General features: G+C 38.9%; 3 protein-coding genes across 4 annotated transcripts; all 3 read right to left on the bottom strand.

Moving 5' to 3' along the window:
• Positions 1-2,072: 2,072 nt before the first annotated feature.
• On the bottom strand, positions 2,073-5,266 carry LOC101307431 (microtubule-associated protein RP/EB family member 1C-like). Of its 2 annotated transcripts, XM_004287948.1 has the most exons (7): positions 5,048-5,266; positions 4,773-4,928; positions 4,525-4,625; positions 3,353-3,590; positions 3,145-3,258; positions 2,996-3,064; positions 2,073-2,941 (listed from the first exon to the last, which is right to left on the bottom strand). In XM_004287948.1, exons 1-7 carry the CDS (start codon positions 5,153-5,155, stop codon positions 2,765-2,767), a joined length of 963 nt encoding a protein of 320 aa, XP_004287996.1. In that variant the 5' UTR covers positions 5,156-5,266; the 3' UTR covers positions 2,073-2,764. The 2 variants fall into 2 exon arrangements, with proteins under 2 accessions (XP_004287996.1, XP_004287995.1); XM_004287947.1 differs by having other exon boundaries at positions 2,073-3,064.
• Positions 5,267-5,512: 246 nt separating this feature from the next.
• On the bottom strand, positions 5,513-8,433 carry LOC101307836 (probable LRR receptor-like serine/threonine-protein kinase At4g37250-like). The gene is made up of 2 exons (XM_004289142.1): positions 6,756-8,433; positions 5,513-6,419 (listed from the first exon to the last, which is right to left on the bottom strand). Exons 1-2 carry the CDS (start codon positions 8,431-8,433, stop codon positions 5,734-5,736), a joined length of 2,364 nt encoding a protein of 787 aa, XP_004289190.1. The 3' UTR covers positions 5,513-5,733.
• A 5,942-nt stretch (positions 8,434-14,375) lies between these two features.
• LOC101307540 (putative oxidoreductase C1F5.03c-like) lies at positions 14,376-16,481 on the bottom strand. The gene is made up of 2 exons (XM_004289141.1): positions 15,620-16,481; positions 14,376-14,876 (listed from the first exon to the last, which is right to left on the bottom strand). The coding sequence occupies exons 1-2, from the start codon at positions 16,479-16,481 to the stop codon at positions 14,488-14,490; spliced, it is 1,251 nt and encodes a 416-aa protein (XP_004289189.1). The 3' UTR covers positions 14,376-14,487.
• Between the last annotated feature and the right edge of the window lie 5,564 nt (positions 16,482-22,045).

Below are 22,045 nucleotides of genomic sequence, written 5' to 3'. Positions count from 1 at the left end.
CGTCAATGACCCAGACACGTATCAGCAGCACATGCCCACAGGTGTCCATACTTATTCATCAATGGCCTTGTTGCAATTGTTTGCGAACCGGGGGCAATACAGTGTTTTTACCAGTTGAATGTACAGTGGTAATCCTCTATTGTTTTAGGATATATAATGTCATTGATCATGCATGACATATATCACTAGAAAAGGATAACGAATACCTTATGGCCAGAGCTCATCTAAAGCACTTCAGTTTCTTGGTAAGGAAATTTCTAAATGTTAGGGACAAGGAACCACATTGCTCTGGTGCTTGTTAGAGAATAGATGCATTGTGGAACAAGAGAGAGCATCTCTATCTTTGATATAGGGTAGCAGATGGAAATTAATAAACTAAAGTTCCCAATTCCCTAATGGTTGGATTTCCATCCCGGCCCTTTGGGCATAAAACACCGAAAACAGTAGGGGTTTGGACTGTGGAAGACTTATGTTTCTCCGTAATCTCTTGACTCTCTTCCTGCATGTCAGTTGTTCTTGCATTTAGCTAGCATCAACAAGAGCAAGGCAGTATCCTAAAGGTATAAGGTTGTTGGCAATCCTTATATAGAACAAAACACAACCTATGAAGCCTAAAGCAATTGAGAGATTGGTCTTGCACATCTGAAGAACAAGTTTGAAGAAGTAGAAGAACCAATATGAACTCATGGAACTCAGGTAAAATCATGTATATGCATTTCATGGTTTTTCACTGAGGATAGCAGTATTGTCTGCCATCCTAAAAATTTGGGTTTCCAGCTTTTTGATCTTTTGTTATGTTGCCTTATGTTTAAGTTTCTTTACCCTTGTGGCATTAATTTTATGTCTGGGAAAGATCCTAATTTGAATTTCAAATTGACAACTAGAATATTTAAAGGTCTTGCCTTTGTGCTCAATTTAGTCTAGGGTTGAGATCTTTTATTGTGCCAACCCGTAATCAAATGGTTTGCTATAATGATGCCCAAATCAGATGTATTTGTCTGAGTCTATACCAGTTCTGTATTGGCTGAGTCGTAGTCCACTGATGGACTGAGTAAGAGGTTATACAACCTTATTGCTCCATGTTCAAATCAAACTCGTTTTAGGAAATGTATCATTGTTTCCTTGATTTGGCTCGTGACAACCTTGTTGGATCTGTAGCTGTCTTTGTTTGAGAGCAGAGAAAAAGTAATTTGCTAAACCAATGTGATATTATGCTTTTGGGAAAAGTTTGCCAAACCTTTTGTCTCTTGCTTTTAAATCAAACATTGTTTAGGATAGTTTTGTTTGTCTCTTTGCTTGGTCATGGACAGCTGCATATGTCCTTTCACTTTCAGAGTTTGGCCAAGGACAAAAGTCTAAAACTCCTTCCTTGCTTTGGCCCTCGTGATTGCCCTCTTGTGGCACCTCCTTGGCTTGTGTCTCTCTCTTGTTAGAGAACTCCATCTGCCTATATATATTGAGCAAAGCTGCCTTTGCTCAATGGTTGTCATAATGTAGTTTTTACATTTGAATTGTTGGGTTTTGGTTTTCTTTTGCATTGTTCATTAGTCTCTAAGTCTTCCTTTTGTGACTATAAACCTTAGAGCTGAACAAAACCTTTTCTCATAAACTCATTGCATTCTGCATACCATGAGATCAGTTGGTAGTGCAGCAACCCCGGAAGTGTTTATGAAAGAAGCAACTGAGGATAGCTGAGTTCTGATGTATCCCGCTGAGATAGCTGGGTTCATGAAAGAATCAGTTTATGATAGCTGAGTTTCTGAGAGTGAAACTTCTGAGAAGTGTTCAAGAAGAATCAGTTAAGTGATAGCTGAGTTCTGAGTTGAAATTTCTTATACCTTCATCTTGTGTAGCCACTTAGAGACAAGAGATGTAGATCTAGACTAGTTTGGGACTAGGTAGGATAGCAAGTCGTTGTTGTTTCCTATACTGTAATCTTGTAAGGAGTGAAGTACTCAGAAACAAGAAAGAAAGTATAGATCTAGACTAGTGGGTAGTTTAGGCAGGATAGCAAGTCGTTGATGTATCCCTGGACTATAATCTTCTAAGAAGTGAGTTTTACATAGTGGAAAGGTTTGTCCCTCAAGAGTTAGGGGCACGCAGTTTTTCTCCCTGGTTGCAGTTGCAGGGTTTCTGCGAGTAAAAAATATCTTGGTGTTCATTGTTATTTTACTGCAACTTTTATTTATTGTCATTATATATTTGTTATTCAGGATAGCTATAACTATCACTCAAGCGCTATACTATTTCCCGGCATCCTCAGCAACACAAGCCAATCTCCCCAAGGTTTTATCATTTGCTTAATGACTCTTAGAATTCTGGGGATTTGAAACTCACCCCTTACCTTCGTACTTTCTGTAAACGGTGGAAGAGGTAGTACTGAAACTACCAAAAGGTAATGGCTTAATGTGACATAACCAAAACAAGGAACAAAAAGGAAAACAAGGTGCAACTCTATTGTAAAACTAAAGATCACCTGCAGATCCAAAAAGGATCCCCTCGGTTGAGTTTCAACTGTATAAGAATAATGGCTGAACACCGGGACTAACATTCCTGAAGCATCTTCTAACTTTTACAACATAAAAGCAGGAGACTGGAGATGTTCTTAATACAACAGAGTATTGATATCTCATGTCCATACCATGACTTGTACTACATTTTAACATATTATGCATAAAAATATATTGGGCAGAAGAAGTACGATGGAAAACTGTGTTCTGTAAAGATGAAACCGAGAGATTACATCCTCTAAACAAGTAGCAGATCAGCAGGTCATCAGAGGTGACCCACTACAATGGACATCAGAAGCATCAGAGACCCTTTGCCTCGGAGATAATGTTGCCATGGCAGCAGCATCCACATCAAAGTTGTTTATGGTTTTCCTCTTCTGATTCTCCGAACTTGCTTTCTCATCTGAAACCTCTGCAATAGGACTCAATGGCTCAGCAATGGGACTGGAGGGATCTGCTTCCTTTGAGGGGGCAGACAACATGGCTTGAGCTTGTGCCACCACTGTTGCATCATCATCTGTAGCATACAGAATCTTCTGTATAGCACCAACAACCTGTACAAACAGTTAATATTAAAAAAAATGTAGTGAAGTGACAGCTTTTTGTGCTCATTCTGGAAACAAAAACACATTACAGATAGGTGTTGAATTTCAGGAGTCTGGCATAGTATCTCGATATCTCTGAGCTTTCCAAAGTAGAAATCCCTCTCCTTCTCAAGGCTATCCACAGATAGCTTCAACTCCGTGATCTATACTTGAATTAGTAACAGTCAATAAGAGTAGACTAACCAAATTATTTGAAAGACATTTACTCAACCCTGAACTTGTTAAATTTGAAAGTACCTCTTCAGCATATGCAGGAGGAGAAGGACCTCCACTAGAAGAAGGTCTCGAGGCCTTTACTGCATGATTTGTGGAGTTCCCAGAAGGTGGTACATCATTTCTTCTAGCATTAGCATTGTGCGAGGAATGAGCTCTTTGGGAAGCTGTTGTACCCTTGGCAGATGATTGTGATTGGGCAGCTCTCTTGCTTGCTTCTTTACCACCCTTGCAAGCTTCTCTCCTCTCCAGAGCATTGTAGCTAACAGAAACAACAGGAGCATATTACACAAAGAAGATACATAGAATCCGTCCAAAAGAAAAAAGATATTTGCTGAAATAGACAGCTACCTTAACCAAAACATATGTAAAAAATAGGCAGCAACTAAGGAACTCTTCCGATAATTGAAAAAGTACACTGTAGGACATATATTTCAAGCATTCTAATATGTATGTAGAAGACTTATTATACATAAATGCTTCTAAAGAAATAAACAGTCTGCTGAAATACGCAGCAATCATAATTCCATCACCAAAACAGAATACAGCCTCTAAGGAAACTCAACTTGTAGTGAAAAGTGTAGACTACAGCACAATCAATTTATCTATTATATCTGTACAGCATCCATTTGAGAGCACCTAAATCCCTTAGAAAGATCATTGGATTCATAACTTTGATATTAAACCCTATGAAGCTATGCTAATAAACTATGAGGTAATGAATCTGAAAATTACTACAAAACAATAAGCCAAAGGAGAGACATAGCTACAACAGCTAAATCCAATATTTTGATTCCAACAAATACAGAAATTTAAACCACAATAAAACTTCACCACTTCTGGGATTATATACCCAAGATAGAAGAAGCCAACGTATTTAATCATAATCGGCCTCCTAAGACAAAGACAAACACTTTGTAACTGAAAATCATACAGAGATGTACCACAGACAATTGCGTTGTACATGTGATTGCTGTTTTTCAACCACACAGATAACAATTCAGCATAAAAATTCATTTAACACAATAATTATAAGACACTCAATAGTACAATTCCTATCAATAAGCCACACAGGACCACATTTAAAGCGTAATGTACGGGCACAAGTACTTGTAATATGAAATAAGCACAGAAACCACAGTTAACTACTGATATGAATATTGAAGACAACAACAGAAATTAGGACGAAAACTTACTTGGTGCAGCCATTGATAGAATCACAGTACCGCTTCATCCACTGCATGAACTCCAAATTATCCAGCGGTCTTCCTTTCACAAGCTTGCTCACCTCAATATGCTACAATTCCCAAACACCACAACCAAAACAAATCAAACACATAGAAATGGACCTCCAACAAAATTAAACATCACTGAATACTTTTCGGATCGAAATTAACTCCAAATTGAAACTCAACAGACGCAGAAACAAAACGGAAAGCCGGACCTTGGTGATTTTGAGTTTGTTGAACACATCTTGAAGAACCTTGTAATTCTGGATCATCTCATACTCGTTCTTGGCGTCGAAATTGACCTTGTGCATCGGAACAATCCCCGGATGAGCCGCGTCCATCAGCTGGCAGTGCACCGCTCCGGAACAAGCCTAAAACAAACAGATCGGAAGCTATTAACGGCCAAAATCAAATTTCGCATACTCAAATCCGAAATTGAAAAAATTAGGGTTAGGGTTTGAAATTGGGGGAAAACGAAAGAGAAACGAACCTCCTCGACTTTGTTGAGATGGAGTTGGAGAGTGGAGTTGATCCAGGCCAAGATCTCAGATCTGCCGACGAAGTAAGCGCCGTCCATCATGCCGATATTGGTCGCCATTTTCCCGATTCCTGAGGGCGAGAGAGGCTGAGAGTTTGAGTGATTTATAGAGAGAGAAAGAGACGAAGCGATTTGTGTGAGTTGTATGAAACGGCTATGCGGCCTTTCTGGCTTTTTAGAGAGAGAAAGAGAGGAAGGGTTTGGGTTTTGAAAAATGAGAGGGGAGCGGGACCTTTTTAAAATTCAAAATTGGATGTGAGGACCAGAAACTGTTGCTTTTCTGGAAAGCACTACCATTGCACTGTATTTGGGCTTTTCCGTTGGTGTCTAATTGGGTTGGCCCAAGTCCTAAGGGTCCAGGCGTCCAGCTAAGTAACGAATTAGTGTATCACCATATAATACTGCAGACTCAATATTATTTCAACTCCACGAGTTTTTAATCAAGGCCAAAAAAATATGAAATCCCAACTCCCTATTGACTATTACACCATTATTAGCCAACCAATACTTGAAACACATGGATTCTCAAAAACAGATGGAAATGTGGAGGACGAACCAACTACAAAGGCTTAAGAGGAATGAAGAACACTACTAGTCAATCATACATACAACTCTACAGATTAAGGGGTTCTAAACATTTATAAGTGGCCATAATAATATGATGATGAAGGTGAACATGGAAATTTCTCAAGAGCTTGTAGGGCTTCTTTCATTGCTGGTCTCTTTTGTGGAACTGGTGATGCACAACTGTACCCTAACTTGAAGAGAGCCAACAAGGGTTCCTCCTTGCCCTCCAACTCGCCTCGAATAGCCATATCAGCCATCCGAAAAGCGCGGTTTGGATCATCGATCGAAAGCCCAAGACCTTGGCCCAACTCATCCACAACCACAACTTTCCCCGTTATCAACTCAAGCAATATGATCCCAAACGAGAACACATCCCACTTGGGGTGGGGCTTGAGGCTCCGAAGCGACTCGGGCGCATGATAGGGCGACGTCCCCATCGCGCTAGGGCTCGGACTCGGGCCCGGGCTAGGCCCGAGTGTGAAATCTTGAAAGCTGTCACGCGAAGCCGTGGACCTCTTGCTTCCGAAGTTCCTCGTCGAGCTTCCAATCTTATAACTCGTGTCGCCGGACAACAGTCTCTCGAGACCAAAATCGCCGATTTTGGGCTCCATATCGGCACCGAGGAGAATGTTGGTGGGCTTGAGATTCCCATGGACGTGCTTCTTCTCGTGGAGGTAGCCGAGCCCACGGGCCACCCCCTTTGCTATCCTCAGCCTCGCTTCCCATGGTAGATGACAAGGCGACGAGCCCACCTTCCCTGAAACATTTTCACAGACGCCAGAATCAGCTTCGACCTCTCAATCAAGTATTGTCGAAATCACACTTAAATTTGTCACATTGCATGACTCACATATCAAAACAAGAATTAGAAGACATATATGGAAAGTAGGTATTCCTAAAATAATTAGCTCCGGAGTATCATTATCCGAGTAAACACCACCGCAGAGATAACATACTGTTGACTTCAGTCAGCTAAACCCTACTCCACCGTCAACGTCCAATGCGCAACTTAGTAAAACCATACTCTATCTCACTAACATGCGCACACACAGAGCAGAAAAACAGAGCAGAAGAACAGAAAGACGAAGCTTACTGTAACGAGCATTGGCGAGGCTGCCATTTGGGACGAAATCATAGATGATGAGCTTCTCATCAACTCCCCAAAAGAATCCACGAACACGAACCAAATTTGGGTGCACCAATTTCGCTACCAGCCGGATTTGGTTCTCGAAATCCTTGAACCGATCCACACTATGCTCTCCGATTCTCCGAACCGCTAGACTACTCCCATCTTCCAAAACCGCCTTGTACATTATGCTAGAACCAGTAGCACCCAAAATGTAGGCTGATGCTTTGAGCAGAGTCTCGAGCTCAAGCTGCTTTTCGCCGTCGAGTGTCACCAATGTGCCTCCTTTGCTCTGTTCTGACTCTGTTTGCCGCTTGCTCTCACTACCCTTGTGACCATTCTGCTCCGTTTGAGCTTCTTCACTATCAGAGCTGCTGGAATCGGAGCTCTGCTCCTCCGTTTCGCCCTTCTTGTTTCTCAGGCAAGACCACCGTGTAAACCCTCTTGATTCTGATGAAGAAGAAGACCAATCCGTCACTACTGGGTTGTTGGGTTCGTTCTTCAGCGTCGTGACGTCGCCGCTTGCTGTCTTCTCCTTCTTCTTCTTCCTCCTCATTCTGTATACGTACAAGAACACCATCGCAATAACAGCAATCCCGGCAACATCGCCGGCCACAATTCCGACGATGGTCGCCGTCTTGAGCCCGGTTTGGGATTTTCCCGACGACCCTTTTGCCGATCCCGGCGAAACTGCATCGTCATCGGAGGAGTTCATCGTTCTGGGAATCGCGGCAAACGCCGGAGGAGAGTTGGGTGAGTTGGAAGACGGCGAAGAAGGAATAGGGCAAGGGTTGTGCTCTGTTTCCTCGCCGCAGAGATCAGGGTTGCCGCGAAACGACTCCGTTTCCTGGTTCAAGAAAACCCGAGATTCCGGGATTGCGCCGGTGAGGTTGTTGAAGGAGAGATCAAGAGTCGCATTACCCGGGAATTTCTCCGCGAAACTCGCCGGGATTTCGCCGGAAAGTTCGTTGTGGGAGACGTTAAAGTAACGGAGACTGTCGCCGCCGAAATCGGACGGCAGAGATCCGTTGATCAGATTGGACGACAGATCCAGAACCTCCACGGCTGCAAACCCAGCCGGAATTTCGCCGGAGAAGTAATTATTCTTCAAAGAAATCACCGTCAAGTTGGTCAGAGAGCCAAGATCACTGGGTATCTTACCCTCCATGGCATTGTCAGAAAGATTAAGAAGACTGAGACTTCTGGGTAGCTCTGAAACGGCTTCAGGCAACACGCCAGCGATTCGATTAAAAGCCAAGTCAAGAACTTGAAGCTGGGTCGAGTTGAAGAGAGACAATGGGAGAGACCCATTGAGGGAATTATCGGAAAGATTGAGGCTTTGGAGCTGTTCGATCATGCCAAGATTGGCAGGGATCGAACCCACAAGCTCAGAGCTTGGGAGAGCTAGGGAGATGACTCTAGGGTAGAAGACATTCTCAGGAGGAGTGAGAATTGTGGCGCAGGTGACACCTCGCCATGAGCATGGTGTTTCGTCGTTGGGGTTCCAATTTTGGAGGACTAGCTGAGGGTCTTGGAGGATGGAGAGTTTGAAAGAGAGGAGAAGAAGTCCATCTGTGTTGAGCCCATAAGAGCATTGAGCTAGAAGAAGCGGAAGAAGAAGAAGAATGGGGTTTAGGGTGGTCATGGCTTTTGTGGTGGTTCATAAGCATAACCATAACCATAACCCAAGTCTCTCAACTTCTGAAGAAGAAGAGGAACTAGTACTAGTAGTAGTAAGAGAGGCCATGTGAAAAGGGGGATCGGAAACTAGTACTACAGCTAAGCTTTTGGTACCAAAATGCTCTGTAAATTATGGAGGGTGATCTGCTGCTGCAGATGAAAGATGTATATAAATTAAGGGGGTCTGAGATATGATTAAATGCACTGAGAGCCTTCTTGTTTTGTTGCTTGCTCTGCGCTCTGCTCTCACATTTAAGAAACAAAGAATAGCATCTTGGCTACGTGACACGTAGGTGGAGTTGAGGGGGTTTACTGGACTCGACTCTCTTAGATTTAGATTGACTTTTTGCAAACCCTCTTGTTTTATTTTATTATCTGCTCTCTTTGCAATGTAATATTTTACTGGCGGTAAAGTTTGGGTAAAATTTACTCATGACTATCCCAATCAAGTGACAAATCCATAAATTTTATTCCATTATCACATTCGAGATTCATCTTCTGCATGTCTTTGAGACATTTCAACAAATATTTTGTTTTCTTAGTCCATGATAATGTTGATTGTTAAACGAGATATTTGTGTTCCCTCACACATATGTATCCATCCAAATTTATGATTGTATGTCGCTGAAATACAAAATTAGGTATAACTAATGAAATTCATACACAAGACTGAAGAAAAAAATTATGATCAGTAAATTTGATAAAAGAAAAAAGTAGCAGGCTCTAGTATCCCACTCTAAGTATGTCCTACTCATAACTCATAAGTAATATAAATTGGTCAGAGGATTCAGAACATTATCATTGTTGGATTATTAAGAGGTTTTGTCATTCATCTGGGCTAGCAGGTACAAAATTAGGAACTGCTGTTTATGGAGGCATGTTTCATACCAAGGTGCCCTACTCTATATATGTTGGGTGTTCATATATAATTGCAGAGTTTCATTGGTAATCACTAAAAGTCTAGTAAATTAGGGCACCCATTGATGTACATAGGACAAGTAAATACACCTTATTGCACAATGGGGACCCAAAGCTTTGTGATGAAGCGATTAAGCAACAATGTAAAAGAAGAAGTCTGCTTTCATTTTTCCAGAAATCAAAAGAAGTCCTGCTATCATTTTGTTAGCTCCAACCTGTCCTCATTTTGATGGTACACAGGCTCTAAAGGACCACCATATCTCCTTTGGTTCTTATATTATACTTCTTGAAATACCAAACCCATTGAATTTATTGGCACCAACCTAATTTTGGGTCCTTCACTGCATTAAGGAATTTCCTTGCTATTCACCACGGAATGCATTATTACACTTCATTAATTTACCCTTTGGCTTTCTATGATATATGACACCAGCTTTACTAACCCTTTTGGCTCTTTATAGGAAAAATTAACCAATAAAAGTGAGTAGGTGATCAGTTTTGGATTTAATTAGTCCAAGATTTGAGAAGTGGACCATTCTTGCATGAACAACAAAGACTGGGAATCTGGGATAGTCTTCTTTATTAACAAAAGCTCCTTTTACCCCATCAGCTTTGAGGAGCTTATAGATCTATCTCTTTCTTGATTCAAGGGAATAAAATGCTGGGTTGAAAAGCTCCAAAGCAAATCCCACTTATCTTTTTCTTTATTTTTGGAAAGCAGGTAAATGGGACTGAAAATGGGAGAGAAAGCCAGGAATGGTGCCCTGCTGAAGTTGGTGGTTGGGCCATTGCTGTTTTGAGAAGACCACCAAAAGAAGTAGCTTTTCAAAAGGTCAATTCAGAACTAAACTACCAAAGCCAAGAACAATGACATCTTGACAATGAACATGCAATGTTATGACTATATATGTAATCAACTAGCACCTTCTTAAGTTCTTTGTTTTGAATTCTATTGTGTTTAACAATTGCAAGTCTAGTTGTAGGATACTATAATAAGATAGATAAACATTTCTCTACGTTTGTTGTTCAACGTTGACAATCTCCTCAGTTTAAGGATTTCATTAAGGATGATATGCATTTGTTATTACTTGTTTTTGACGAAATCTAAGTATAGCTATAAGTAAAAAGTAACACAATTTATCCGTGTTTAGAAAGTCGCAGAATTCTATAAAACTCTAGTAAGTTGTTAGCGTTACATATATAATATTTAATAATACATATATAGCTTCATTATTGGTAGCGTGATGTATCTTGACATATACATAATTCAAGGAAGCACTTCTAATTAGGACATTTTACGAGTTATTCCTCACATCTTTATTCAAGTTATGTAGTGAGTCAATGTACTTAGAAGATATATAACGTTTGTCGTAGAAACAATATTTATTCTTACAAACTATGAAAGAGAAAAGTAAGATAGGAATCATAGGATCGAGCTATAAGAAATTGTTGTTCAATGGTCTCACGATATAAGAATCATAAAACATTAAGATTTTTACAATGATCATGTACAAATCAAAGCTACTAATATTCTAAGTTGGGGATGCAGCTCATGTATAATGCAACTCTTGACAGAAGTATATCATGACAAATTATGCCAGATAATCCAACTCTTGATTTTTTTTTTTTTTTATATTCAAAGACAGATCTCTATGAAATTGTTGTTTCTGAATATAAATTATTTCTACTCTAGTTGCTTTCTTCTTCTTCTTTACTTACTCGCTTGTTTGCTTTGTCTGTCATTATATCTCAAATTTGCTAGAGCACTATAGCTGAAGTTGCATGATTGTAGTACTCGACCATGAGTAGCAAGCAATTTACTCTTAAGACTTTTTTCCCCACTAGGAACGGATCATGCTTCTTCTTTCTACTTAATGGCACGCTATAGTGACATATCGATCTATTTATAAGTATCTGTGTTATTTACAGACTACGGAGTCGGCAAGTGAAAGTAAAACCAATACAGAAAATTAACGGTCATGAGTTTCTGGAGAACATATTGAAGTGGTGATTAGAGTTCTTCACAAACAGGAGATGAGAAGAAGGATTTGTTCTTTAAGAAACAAAGCTAGTGCTAAGTGCATGCATGGCCAGTTCTGTCTGTATGGACAAGTCTTCTTCGTCTTCTTCTTCACCATGCCAGTGCCAGTTTCGAATTCACTGTCTTCTTCCTGCAATACTGCTCCACTTTTTATAGGGGGATACAATATAAATCGTTCTGACCCATTTCTCTGTGAGTAAAAACATTAGAGGTACAAATACGGGCAATCATGCACACCCTTTCTGATTGTAAGGATTTGAACACAACCCTAGATCCAATGTATACCACCTTTTGGCAACAACATATTGCAGCTTCGAATTATTGCACTAGTTTGCATGGTTCTGAGATGCTTATCAAATATGATTTAAGTATTTGAATAGTTCAAATTTGGGAAAAGGCAAGGTACTAAGGCTAATATGGCTCCTCAATAGGGAAATGAATGATTGTTGTCCTTTGCATCTGCCCTGTTACTCCCATAATCCAAAATGATATCCAAATCATCAAAAGAGTCAAACTTAAACTTTACCTACCTTCGAGAAAGCCAAATTTACTGCATAAATAAGTTGGTGGAAAAAAAACAGTAAATACTTTCGAATGAGATGTGGAACCATCTTCAGGAAAAGATGAAACACAAGGTTGAACACCTGCAATACTTCCAAAAGAAGAAATAGATGGTTCGAAGTAGCACTGATGAAGAAGAAGAACACACTTGCAATGATTCCAAAAGAAGGAGTAAGATAGTGAAGTGTAGCACTTGTGAAGAAAAATAAGACCTGCAATAATTCCAAACAGAAACAAATATCTTGGCCCCCAGAAAACCACAAGCACAAGCTGCAGGGATACTCAGGTGATTGCCTGTTTGGTAGGGTAGTCAGTTTTTTTCTTTGTCCTTGCCTTCATATTTTTGTAATACTCGTTACTGGAAAGAAAATTTTAACAGACACTAGTATGTCACTTGATTATCATATTGCTATCAAAATTAAAAATGATCATTACACTTAAATTATTAAGTTTTGTTTCCAACACATAGATTCTTTAGCCAAAGAAACTTCCACATGGGTATCTTTGTAGGGTTGGAAGCATATAAACATCAATTATAGATAGTATAAGTAAACGCATATTTTTTCTTCTTTTATGAGAGTATTTTCTTTCCTTGAGCGTTACCACTCACATGAAAGTTATTTTCTTTTTTTCTGATATTTATTTTCTGCGAACCAAACGAGATCAGAATGTTTGACACCCGTAACACAGATGATATAAAATTCTTTTAACGAAAGTACTAATTTGTAAACGCTTATTTTCCAATTTTTTAGAAAAGTATTTCATTTCCTTCAGCACTACCAAACGTAGGAAATTGTCATATTTTTATACTTATTTTTCGCAAACTAAACGAGACCGGAATGCTTAGCACCCGTAACAGAGATGATATAAAATTCTCTTCATGAAATCACCAATTTGTGCCGTAAGATTGATCTTCACGATGCCAATAGATGAAACTAACCTAGAACAACAAACAAAGTCCCTGAATTATTAAAGAGCAACCCAAGTGTCCCGTACAACTCCCACACATGAAATCTAGATCCTCATATGCACTAAGATTATCCCATCGGGAAAATCCAATCTCAATTAGCTGTAAGAGCACGTGGTAGGTCACGTTCTAGTTACGCTTTTAAGCATGTGCTTAACAACATGAAACACAGAGGAGAATGAAACAATGGAGATTGGGAAACTGAGGTGGTCAAGCTTCGATAAATGAAGTCGACCCCGTGATTAGCTTACTCCAAAGAATTCACAGCTCGGAATTAAGTACAGAACAACCGGGTCACACGGCGGTGATGCCTTGTATTTATATAACCTTGCTTAACACAGATTCTAATGAGCAACATGGTTTTGCACTTTTGCTTGCAGCTTTATCTGTTATACTTTGTCTTAGCTTCTGTCAACTTATTGGGGATTAACAATGATTAGTTTAGATTGTTGGCTTAAAAATCTTCAACAATATGAATGTAAAATCTTGGGAATCAGAATTCCATTCCTTGGGGAATAAAGTCATCTTCTGAACTCTCTCTCTGGTGTGTATATTGAATTAATACAATTCCCAATCTGATGTTTTGGAGTCAGAAATGTGGGTTATGTTATTGAACTGGGGGAATGTTTAGCTGTATTCTCATTGGTGTGATATTTGCGTTGATGCTGAAAGATTTATAAACTGGGGGCTCTATTTCATCATGGAAAAAAAACATATGGCTCTCTATTTGGAGTAACTAATGCCTAGTTAGTCATTGAAAATAGAATTGAAATTTGTTTAGTTATTGTGGTTTGAAGTCGACATTTGTTTAGTCTTTATGATTTTATTTTAATCTGAATAGTCCTTAAAGTCATAATTTTTTATCTAAATAGTCCTTATGGTTTTATTTTAATTTGATTTTTCGACAATTTTCTCAGTTAAAAGTCATAAGAACTATTTGGATAAAAAATCATGACTTTAAAGACTATTCAGATTAAAATAAAACCATAAAGACTAAACAGATATCGACTTTAAACCATAAGAACTATACAATATCTTACCATTCTTACCCTTAAAAATAACGTTGTTCTTATTGGTAAGAATCCTTTATGTTTTACAAGAAAGAAAAATTCTTTGGTGAAAACTTCTCTGTAACCTTTTTTTTGGTTTTTTTACAATGACAAGATTTCAGCAATGACTTGACTTGTCTCGGAGCACCATGACACCAGTTGTGTTGAGGCTGAATGGTGGATTAACTGACAAATATCACAACAGAAAGAGATTACAGATTTACAGAGACTGACCAAGTAAAAATAAAAACAGATCGTTCAGAGTGATACTGGTGCAATTGAACAAACAACGCCAGAGACCTTAAATGACCATGAAATGGTCAGAGAGCTCATGCTGAATTGGCCCACATTTCTCACTGTATTTGGAATGTACCTATAAACTTTCCAGACTGAAATTGTGTTTCTCATTTACGTGCAGATTAATGTCTACACCATTCATTACTTCATTACACTAATCCTCTAAATCGCTCTCTCTATACCAGACTAATGTCCTAAACCCTTCTTCCTTGGACCAACAAATCTGGCTGGACTAAACCGACTGAGATCGACTATGCTAGCTTGCCCATCAAGCACAAGCTCAGCCATTGCAGCACCAGTGGCAGGACCATTTAGAATTCCCCAACAATTATGCCCAGTGGCCACATAACACCCTTTGATCCCCGGAAGCTCCCCAATCACAGGCGGACCATCATCGGTACAAGGCAAAAAGCATGCCTGCTCTGCCTTTACCTCTGCCTCTCCTTCCCTCAAATGGCTTGAAACATTGCTTGCCACCCTCTTCAGTGTTTCTATTGATTCTGGGTTGCCCACTATTTCCTCTGGATTGTCCGGTACCTCTGCCTCAGATGACATCCCACATATGTACACCTCACCTGCCAATCAAACATTTAGTCACTACACTTCAAAAGCTTTCAATTTGATAACAGAACCTTCTGAACCTAATATCGTTATCTATCGAAAAAATAAATATTATTGTTCCAAAGTGCTACACATCACTTCTGTTGCCGAGTCTCACTACACAAATCATATCTAACATGCAATAAGCCTTGCCAAGCTAAATTATTATTCTGAAGTGCCGTGCATTGTTTTCTTGGCAAATTATAACTCTATAAGTGCATACAGATGAAAATTTTGATTGAAGTATGACTTTTTACATAAACTTTCAAAGTGTCGATCAAACAAGTTGAGACAATCGATAGCTAGTTGAGATAACGATCCAAGTTCTGCCACCATCGATTGATCAGACAACAATCCAAAATGTGTCATCTCTACCTAATTAGATGCAAAAGTTAAAATGCTCATATAGTCATGACAACAATCTAAATTCAAGATGCTCAAATAGTTAAAAATGCTCTACCAAATTAGCCCTTCTAGACTTGCATACTGTAGTGCAATAAATGCTTCCTGGCAAAATTTCAAAGCCGTTTAGCATTGCTTCTTGTCAAATAACACCCAATATAAATTGACAACATCACAACACTATCAAATGCGGTTATGGATACCAAGATAACAAATTGATCAAAGCCAAGTTACTCTACACATGTTAACCCAATAAAATCGAAATACGAATACTCAGATACGAAAAATCGACTTAGGAGGTTACGAAATGTGGTACCTGTGGGACGTGGATACACTTCTGGATCCAAAGGCTTTCCTCCTTGAGCTGAGTAATAACTCAAGAAGAGAGCATGAGGTGTTATGGCCTCAGGCTCTTTGGGCCTCAATACAATGCTATGTGCTTTCAGACCATACACTCTAAACAAAGAAGATAATATCTCAAATTTCCCACACCACGGCCCAAGCGCCAAAACGACGGCGTCTGACTTTATCACTCGCCCTCCTTCCAACACCACCGAGTCAACTCGCCCTTCCACGACTCCAACCTCCTCCACTTTCCCGATCACCACTTTGACGCCGTAAACCTCGACGGCTTTCGAAATCAGCGTCCGGCAAAAGAGCCGGGGGTGGACCTGCGCCGTGGTCGCGGTGGTCCCGATCGTTCTCGGGCTCCGACCCGGCCCGTCAACCCAACCCGGCAAATCGGACTTGCCGGAGTGAGCCTTGGAGGTTTGGGATTCCGTTACGGTGAGGCTGAGAGTGTTGAGCGGCCGGTAGCCGTAGGATTCTGGGCCGTCGAGCTCGGCGGCGAGCGTGCGGTGGAGGTTGAAGCTGGCGCGGGCGAGGGACTCGAGGGGCCCGCCATCGCACCAGTCGAGGGCGAGGAATCCGCCGGCTTTTCCGGAGGCGGCGCAGGCGACGGAGGATTTCTCGACGAGGGTGACGACGGCGCCGTTTTTGGCGAGGAAGTAGGCGGTGCAGACGCCGATTACGCCGCCGCCGCAGACGACCACGCGCTTCGGGGGAGAGTGAGAGTGAGGGTCCATTGAGGATGATCGGATCGGAGTCGGGTTGGAGGTTCGGGTGGGTCGGAGAAATGGAGGGAGAGATAGTGTGAAGCTTAAAAGCGGTGGCGCCATATCGGTGTGTCAGTGGTTTGTTATGTGATGAAGTGACACGTGGTGTTGGTTGGGGGCACCGAAGAAAATGGATAAACGAAGGCCCAGATGAGAAAAGGTTCGGCCCAATGACTTTGTTTTTGGGTTTTTATTGTTCTAGTTCTTGTAAAACTAGCTCCGGCAAGCATCTCCAATAGTGTAACTAAAACAATAATTAAATTTAGCAATAATTATGAGATTTAGCTATTGATATAAGAATTTGGCTCCAGCAGTTATTGCTATGTGTAAGTTAAGTAATATTTTTAACGAATTATAAACTGACACGTGGAGAAAAAAAGGAGGGAAAACATATGTATTCGTTTAGCAATTCATAGATTAGTTGACAAATTTATCAATTTTGTTTAGCAATCCTTAAATTTAGTAACCATTTAGGTATACTGTTGGAGCTCCTATTCATCCAAACAGTTGACAAATTTAAAAAAAAAAATGATTTAACAATACTGCTGGAGATGCTCTAAATGCGAGGTTCAAAGTTGATAGGACATCATAAGACTGGACTCGATTAGCTGATCACAACTAACCTAATCATGGCGTAAGTTAGAGTGATGATTGAAGTTGTTGTTGGTTGATTCCTATTGTCTACAAGAGATGGGTCCTTACCTCTTATGGGATACATACATCTTTGATACGTAGCACTAACGAGGATTTTACTCTAGGAGGAACTATGTATCAAGTCTCTCAGCTTTGGGTATCGGCAACTGGTCGGAGAAGGCAAGTTTGATGAACAGGTTCCCATCAGAATGGGTACCCGTTATATATCCGTCAATGGCAATTGTCAACAAGAAGCAAAAATATTCCGGTTTTATTTTAGTAACTAGTTTCGAACTTGGAGGTTTTTGGTTAAAGTTTCAGAAAAACCAACATTGGAATGTTAATTCCCTTGATCAGTTTTTACCTCCAGAGATCATCCACTAACTCACCCAGCTCGATCTACCGGTATCACGGCCAAGCTAGGTTGCTTCTCTTCCTGACACCATCAAGAATATGCCTTCATTACCAGACCCAGCTGATTCCCTTACTTCAGCCCAGAAGAAAACAAGGCACAAGCCCCATTTTCCAGCCCAGCTGAAGCACCCACAAGCGGTCATTATAGAGCAGTACCAGTATTTTTTTTTTTTTGTTGAAGAGAATAGTATATGATGATTGATAATGTACGTGTGTGTGTATATATATATATATATATACTATTTACAATCACTAATGTTGTACGATTGTTGGCATTCACATAGTGTCATCAATGAACAATGAACCAAAATTTCTTAAAACTTTACTATCGATACTTAGCCATGCATACACGTTTCGTAGTCAGATTTCACTATCGTATAAATATTGTTCTTTGATTTCCTCCAGATTACGATGGGGCAAAAATCTGCACTCTTCTAAGTTCTAACCAAAGTTCTATTCCTTTGTAGCTAAGATGCCATTAGTGACATTTTCTATTGAATCAAACAAATTAGATAATCAAGAAATAATTGTCAATATGAGAAAGTATCCTAATTAAATCATAGCTAGTTAAAATAAAAATGATGCCTAGCTAGCTACCACCAAGGATGAAGAGCTTTCGGCCAATGGGGTTGGTATATGTTACCTTTCGAAAAGTTTTTGTTTTCAACACACAATCAAAAAACCCAAACAGTTCTATGCAGTCCTTTTTGTATTCCATTCCAGAATTCCAGAAAGCAAAGAAAATCACTGTGCATAACAAAATGGGTGCTTACCAGTTACCACAAAAATCATAAAGCAAAGTCAAGCAACGAATATGATGTAGGGTTGTGCCCAACAACATGATGATCAATAGACAACTGGAAATGATCGTAGAAGAGAAAAAAAGATGAATCAAGCAGTTAGAAGTCAGTATCAGAAGCAAAGAAACAAGAAGAAAACTCCAACAATTATAAAGCTCAGCAGCCAGAAACGAACAAAAGAAGAAGAACCATCCTAAGAGAGATAGGTAAACATAAGACCCTACATTTCATTCCGGACCAACAAAGAATCGCAGAAGTGCTGAAGAGAATAGAGGTATTTCAATGTAAAATGTCCCTACAAGAAATTAAAACCAAACTCACCGTCCATTAAGTGGCATGAAAAATCATGACCTGAGTTAAGTTTGGCTCTGTTAGGCGCCTTTCTTGACTTGGTAAGAGTGATCATGATTATACTACTCCTAATTGGGTTTAATGGTTTCCAACTAATTAAAAGCTTCGACAGTGAGAATTGAAGGGTCTGAAAGAAGAAAACTCGACGTTTAACGAACTTTGTTTTTCAGTTCTTGCTAAGATCAGACTGAGACGGTGTTGTTGTTGTGGCATTGTTCTGAAGTGTGAAGGAACCGTTCAAATGCAGACGTTTATCTGCAGACTTGTGCTGCCCTCACTCACATGTCCGTTAAGTGCACTTGATCAAATTCATTCACGTTTAGAGAAAGTAATTACGTACTGATCATGAATGAAACAGTTTTTCGTCAAATGTCTATGCCTCTGCTCGATCGATCGCCTATAATGCTATTCGATGAAACCCTTGATTTGGTTAAGCAAACATACCCATTCAAAAAGCTAAATCAAGATGTTCGATGAATCGTTTCAAAAACGTTTATGTTAGAAAGAAAGGTGATCGTCCAAAACAAATTATTGTACGTACTTACAACCCATACCTATTTGCCGACGCTCTCCGTACCCGAATGAACTTGCTGCCTACATTAGAGATGAATGCCAAAATGCAATGATACCTATACAGAGACATTGAAATGTGAGTTGATCTGGCTAGAAAACACATCTTGTTTGCATATACCGCCATACCGGTCGGATGGGATTTTTGTTTTTTGAAGAAAGGCCATACACACCAATCAAATCAGCAACTAATTTCAGATGCATTGCATGTATATATAATTGTATATATACCTGTAGAGACTAATAAGTGTAGCAATGAGCTCGAAGACCTCCGACCTAACCAGAGGCCCCAGAACAAGGTATACAAAGGGATCCATCCCTTCTGACAAATACCACAAATTATTGAGAGGTTAGGACCCTCCAAACTCTTTGGTATATGGCTTCTTTCACAACACTGTCCTTTAACCTAATTTTTCAAGGTTGGTATTTAATTTTATACATGTCTCAATTTCCTTAATTTCATTATATTATTAGGAACTAACTACCAATTTGAATTAAGATATCTATAATGTTGTACCACTAACAAACCATGAGTCTATTAATGCTGGCACAGCTCAATATACAGGAGAAATTTATGTTTTTTTATTAAAAAAGTTATGTGGATATTGTTAATTTAAACCCCGAGGATGGATATGTATTTGATAATGGCAAATAGAGGTTGGTTTGGCAACATGAAATGTCGTATACATATACATACAAATTGAATAGAATCTTGTAGGTAGCTAAAGTAATCGAAAAAAAAATCTTGTAGGTAGGCTAGGTAGCTATTAGATGTTTTCAAATGAAAGAACATTCTAGTACGATATTATAACTCTATTTCTTCACTATTTCGATGTTATAAGTTTAAATAGAGTGTCGGTGAGCCGTGGTCTAATTGGTTAGGTAGTCTAACCGACAACGTTAAGGTCATAGATTCAAATTTCATTGACATATATAATTGATGGGTGAGTTAAAATAAAAAAGTTTAAATAGAGTAATAATTAGTAGTGAGCTTACCCTCCATAGAAGTCACTTGAATTTCTAAGACATTATTTAAGAGCCTTGTAGGTACAATGCTTCATAAAGTAGAGAGGATATACAAATCCAATGTCAAGATTAATTATGGGGAACAGTGTTGCTTAGATACCATCAGTTTGTCTAATTGCTTGGTTGTAGTAGGAAAGAAAGGCCACCAAGTTTTCAGTTGGAAATAAAGCAGAAAAGTAGGAGCCAGGAGGATTATATTAATTAAAGTCATCTTCATGCATATCTTTAATCAATCATAAGCTAGAACTTTGGGCAATTGCAAGGTGTGCTCTAGAAATCATATATAATTATTGTAGGCTTCAACTAGTAATTTAGTATGAGAAAGCAAATATAGATGATGAATTAACTACCCCACCCACGAACTCTTTTTAGAAGGAGTGATCCATTAATATTATGGAATGTGTCATTGTATTACCGCAAAGTCATGCATATATGATGCCATACAACTGTAAATTGTATCCTTTAATTTGGCCTAATGATCCATAAGTAGGCTCAATTATCATACAAATGATGCAATTAGCATGCAAGAAACTTATAATTGGAACACCGAAAACCATTTCAGAGCATCGATGTACACTTACACTCAGTGGCGTAGCCAGAAACCACAAGTAGAAGGGTCAAGAGTTTAAACAATAATGCCACACAAAATAAAAATATAATTTTTATTGAATAATATAAAAACTTATAAATCATTAGAATACTTTGAAAACAAAAGCTAAATAAAATAACAAATCTCTCTAAAGTAATTATAATTGTCCTCGACGATTGCTCATATTTTGAAATTTTAGAGGAGCTTCAGATGAAGTCGACTGTTTTGTTGTTTTTATCTTACGATACTTTTCAAATAAAACTAAAACATCCATAATTACAAAGTTTTAATTATGAAGGTTGTCAACGACAGGGAAAAATTTATTGAAGGATAACAAAAGAAATACTTAAAGAAGCGACTAAAACTGTTTATATAGAGGTGCACGAGAAATCAATCACAATAATTGATTGATTAGGAAACATATTAATTAAAAGACAAAAAAAAGAAGACTAGGAATATGTTTTAATTGTAATATTAAAGGGAGATGCAATAAATCATTGATTCGGATTAGAAACCTATATTAAAAAAAAAAGAAAAGAACCACACGTAACAAACACACGTGAGGAGTTAAACACTCCTCTGTCCAAATTGATTGTTGTAATTAATATTTTATATGCCAAATTTTTCTTTAATTAGTTAGAAGGGTCAAAATAGTGCCAATATCACATTTCAAATGACAAATTAGATAACAATATGACTTAATAAAAAATGTGAGAGAAGTCAGCTGAACCCCTTGACCCCCTCTTCCCTACGCCCCTGCTTACACTAATATTTATACGTAATTATATAACATCAAGCGGACTTTGAAACTATTATATAGGGGCACCGAATTGTAATCCGGTGCCACACAGACTATATATCTCATCGGAATGGCTCCGGAAAAACTTATGCTGCCTTTCGTCTTGATAGTCTGTGTTGTTTATTAGTTAGTTAAATATGACGTAGAAGTTAGGAACTCCATCTCATTCAAGATTCATGAGGAATTAGTGCAAACAATTTTCAAATACGTAATCATAATCATAATTAATCAGCCAACTGTTCTGGATATGATCATCATCTACAATTCTATAATTTAGTTTCTGCGTGTTTGAATGTGTTTGACCATCTCTGTCATATATAACATGTCAACTAATTAGTAGTTTTCATAAGTGCATGGAGTTCATTGCTCATTATAAAAGACAATATGGATGATTTCATTCGCATATATACATCTAGTGGAGGACAACTGGTAAACTCATATCGAA

The sequence above is a fragment of the Fragaria vesca genome, linkage group LG1 (assembly GCF_000184155.1).
Source record: "Fragaria vesca subsp. vesca linkage group LG1, FraVesHawaii_1.0, whole genome shotgun sequence".
Classification (NCBI taxonomy): Eukaryota; Viridiplantae; Streptophyta; class Magnoliopsida; order Rosales; family Rosaceae; genus Fragaria; species Fragaria vesca.
This window is presented reverse-complemented; position numbering and strand designations above follow the sequence as displayed.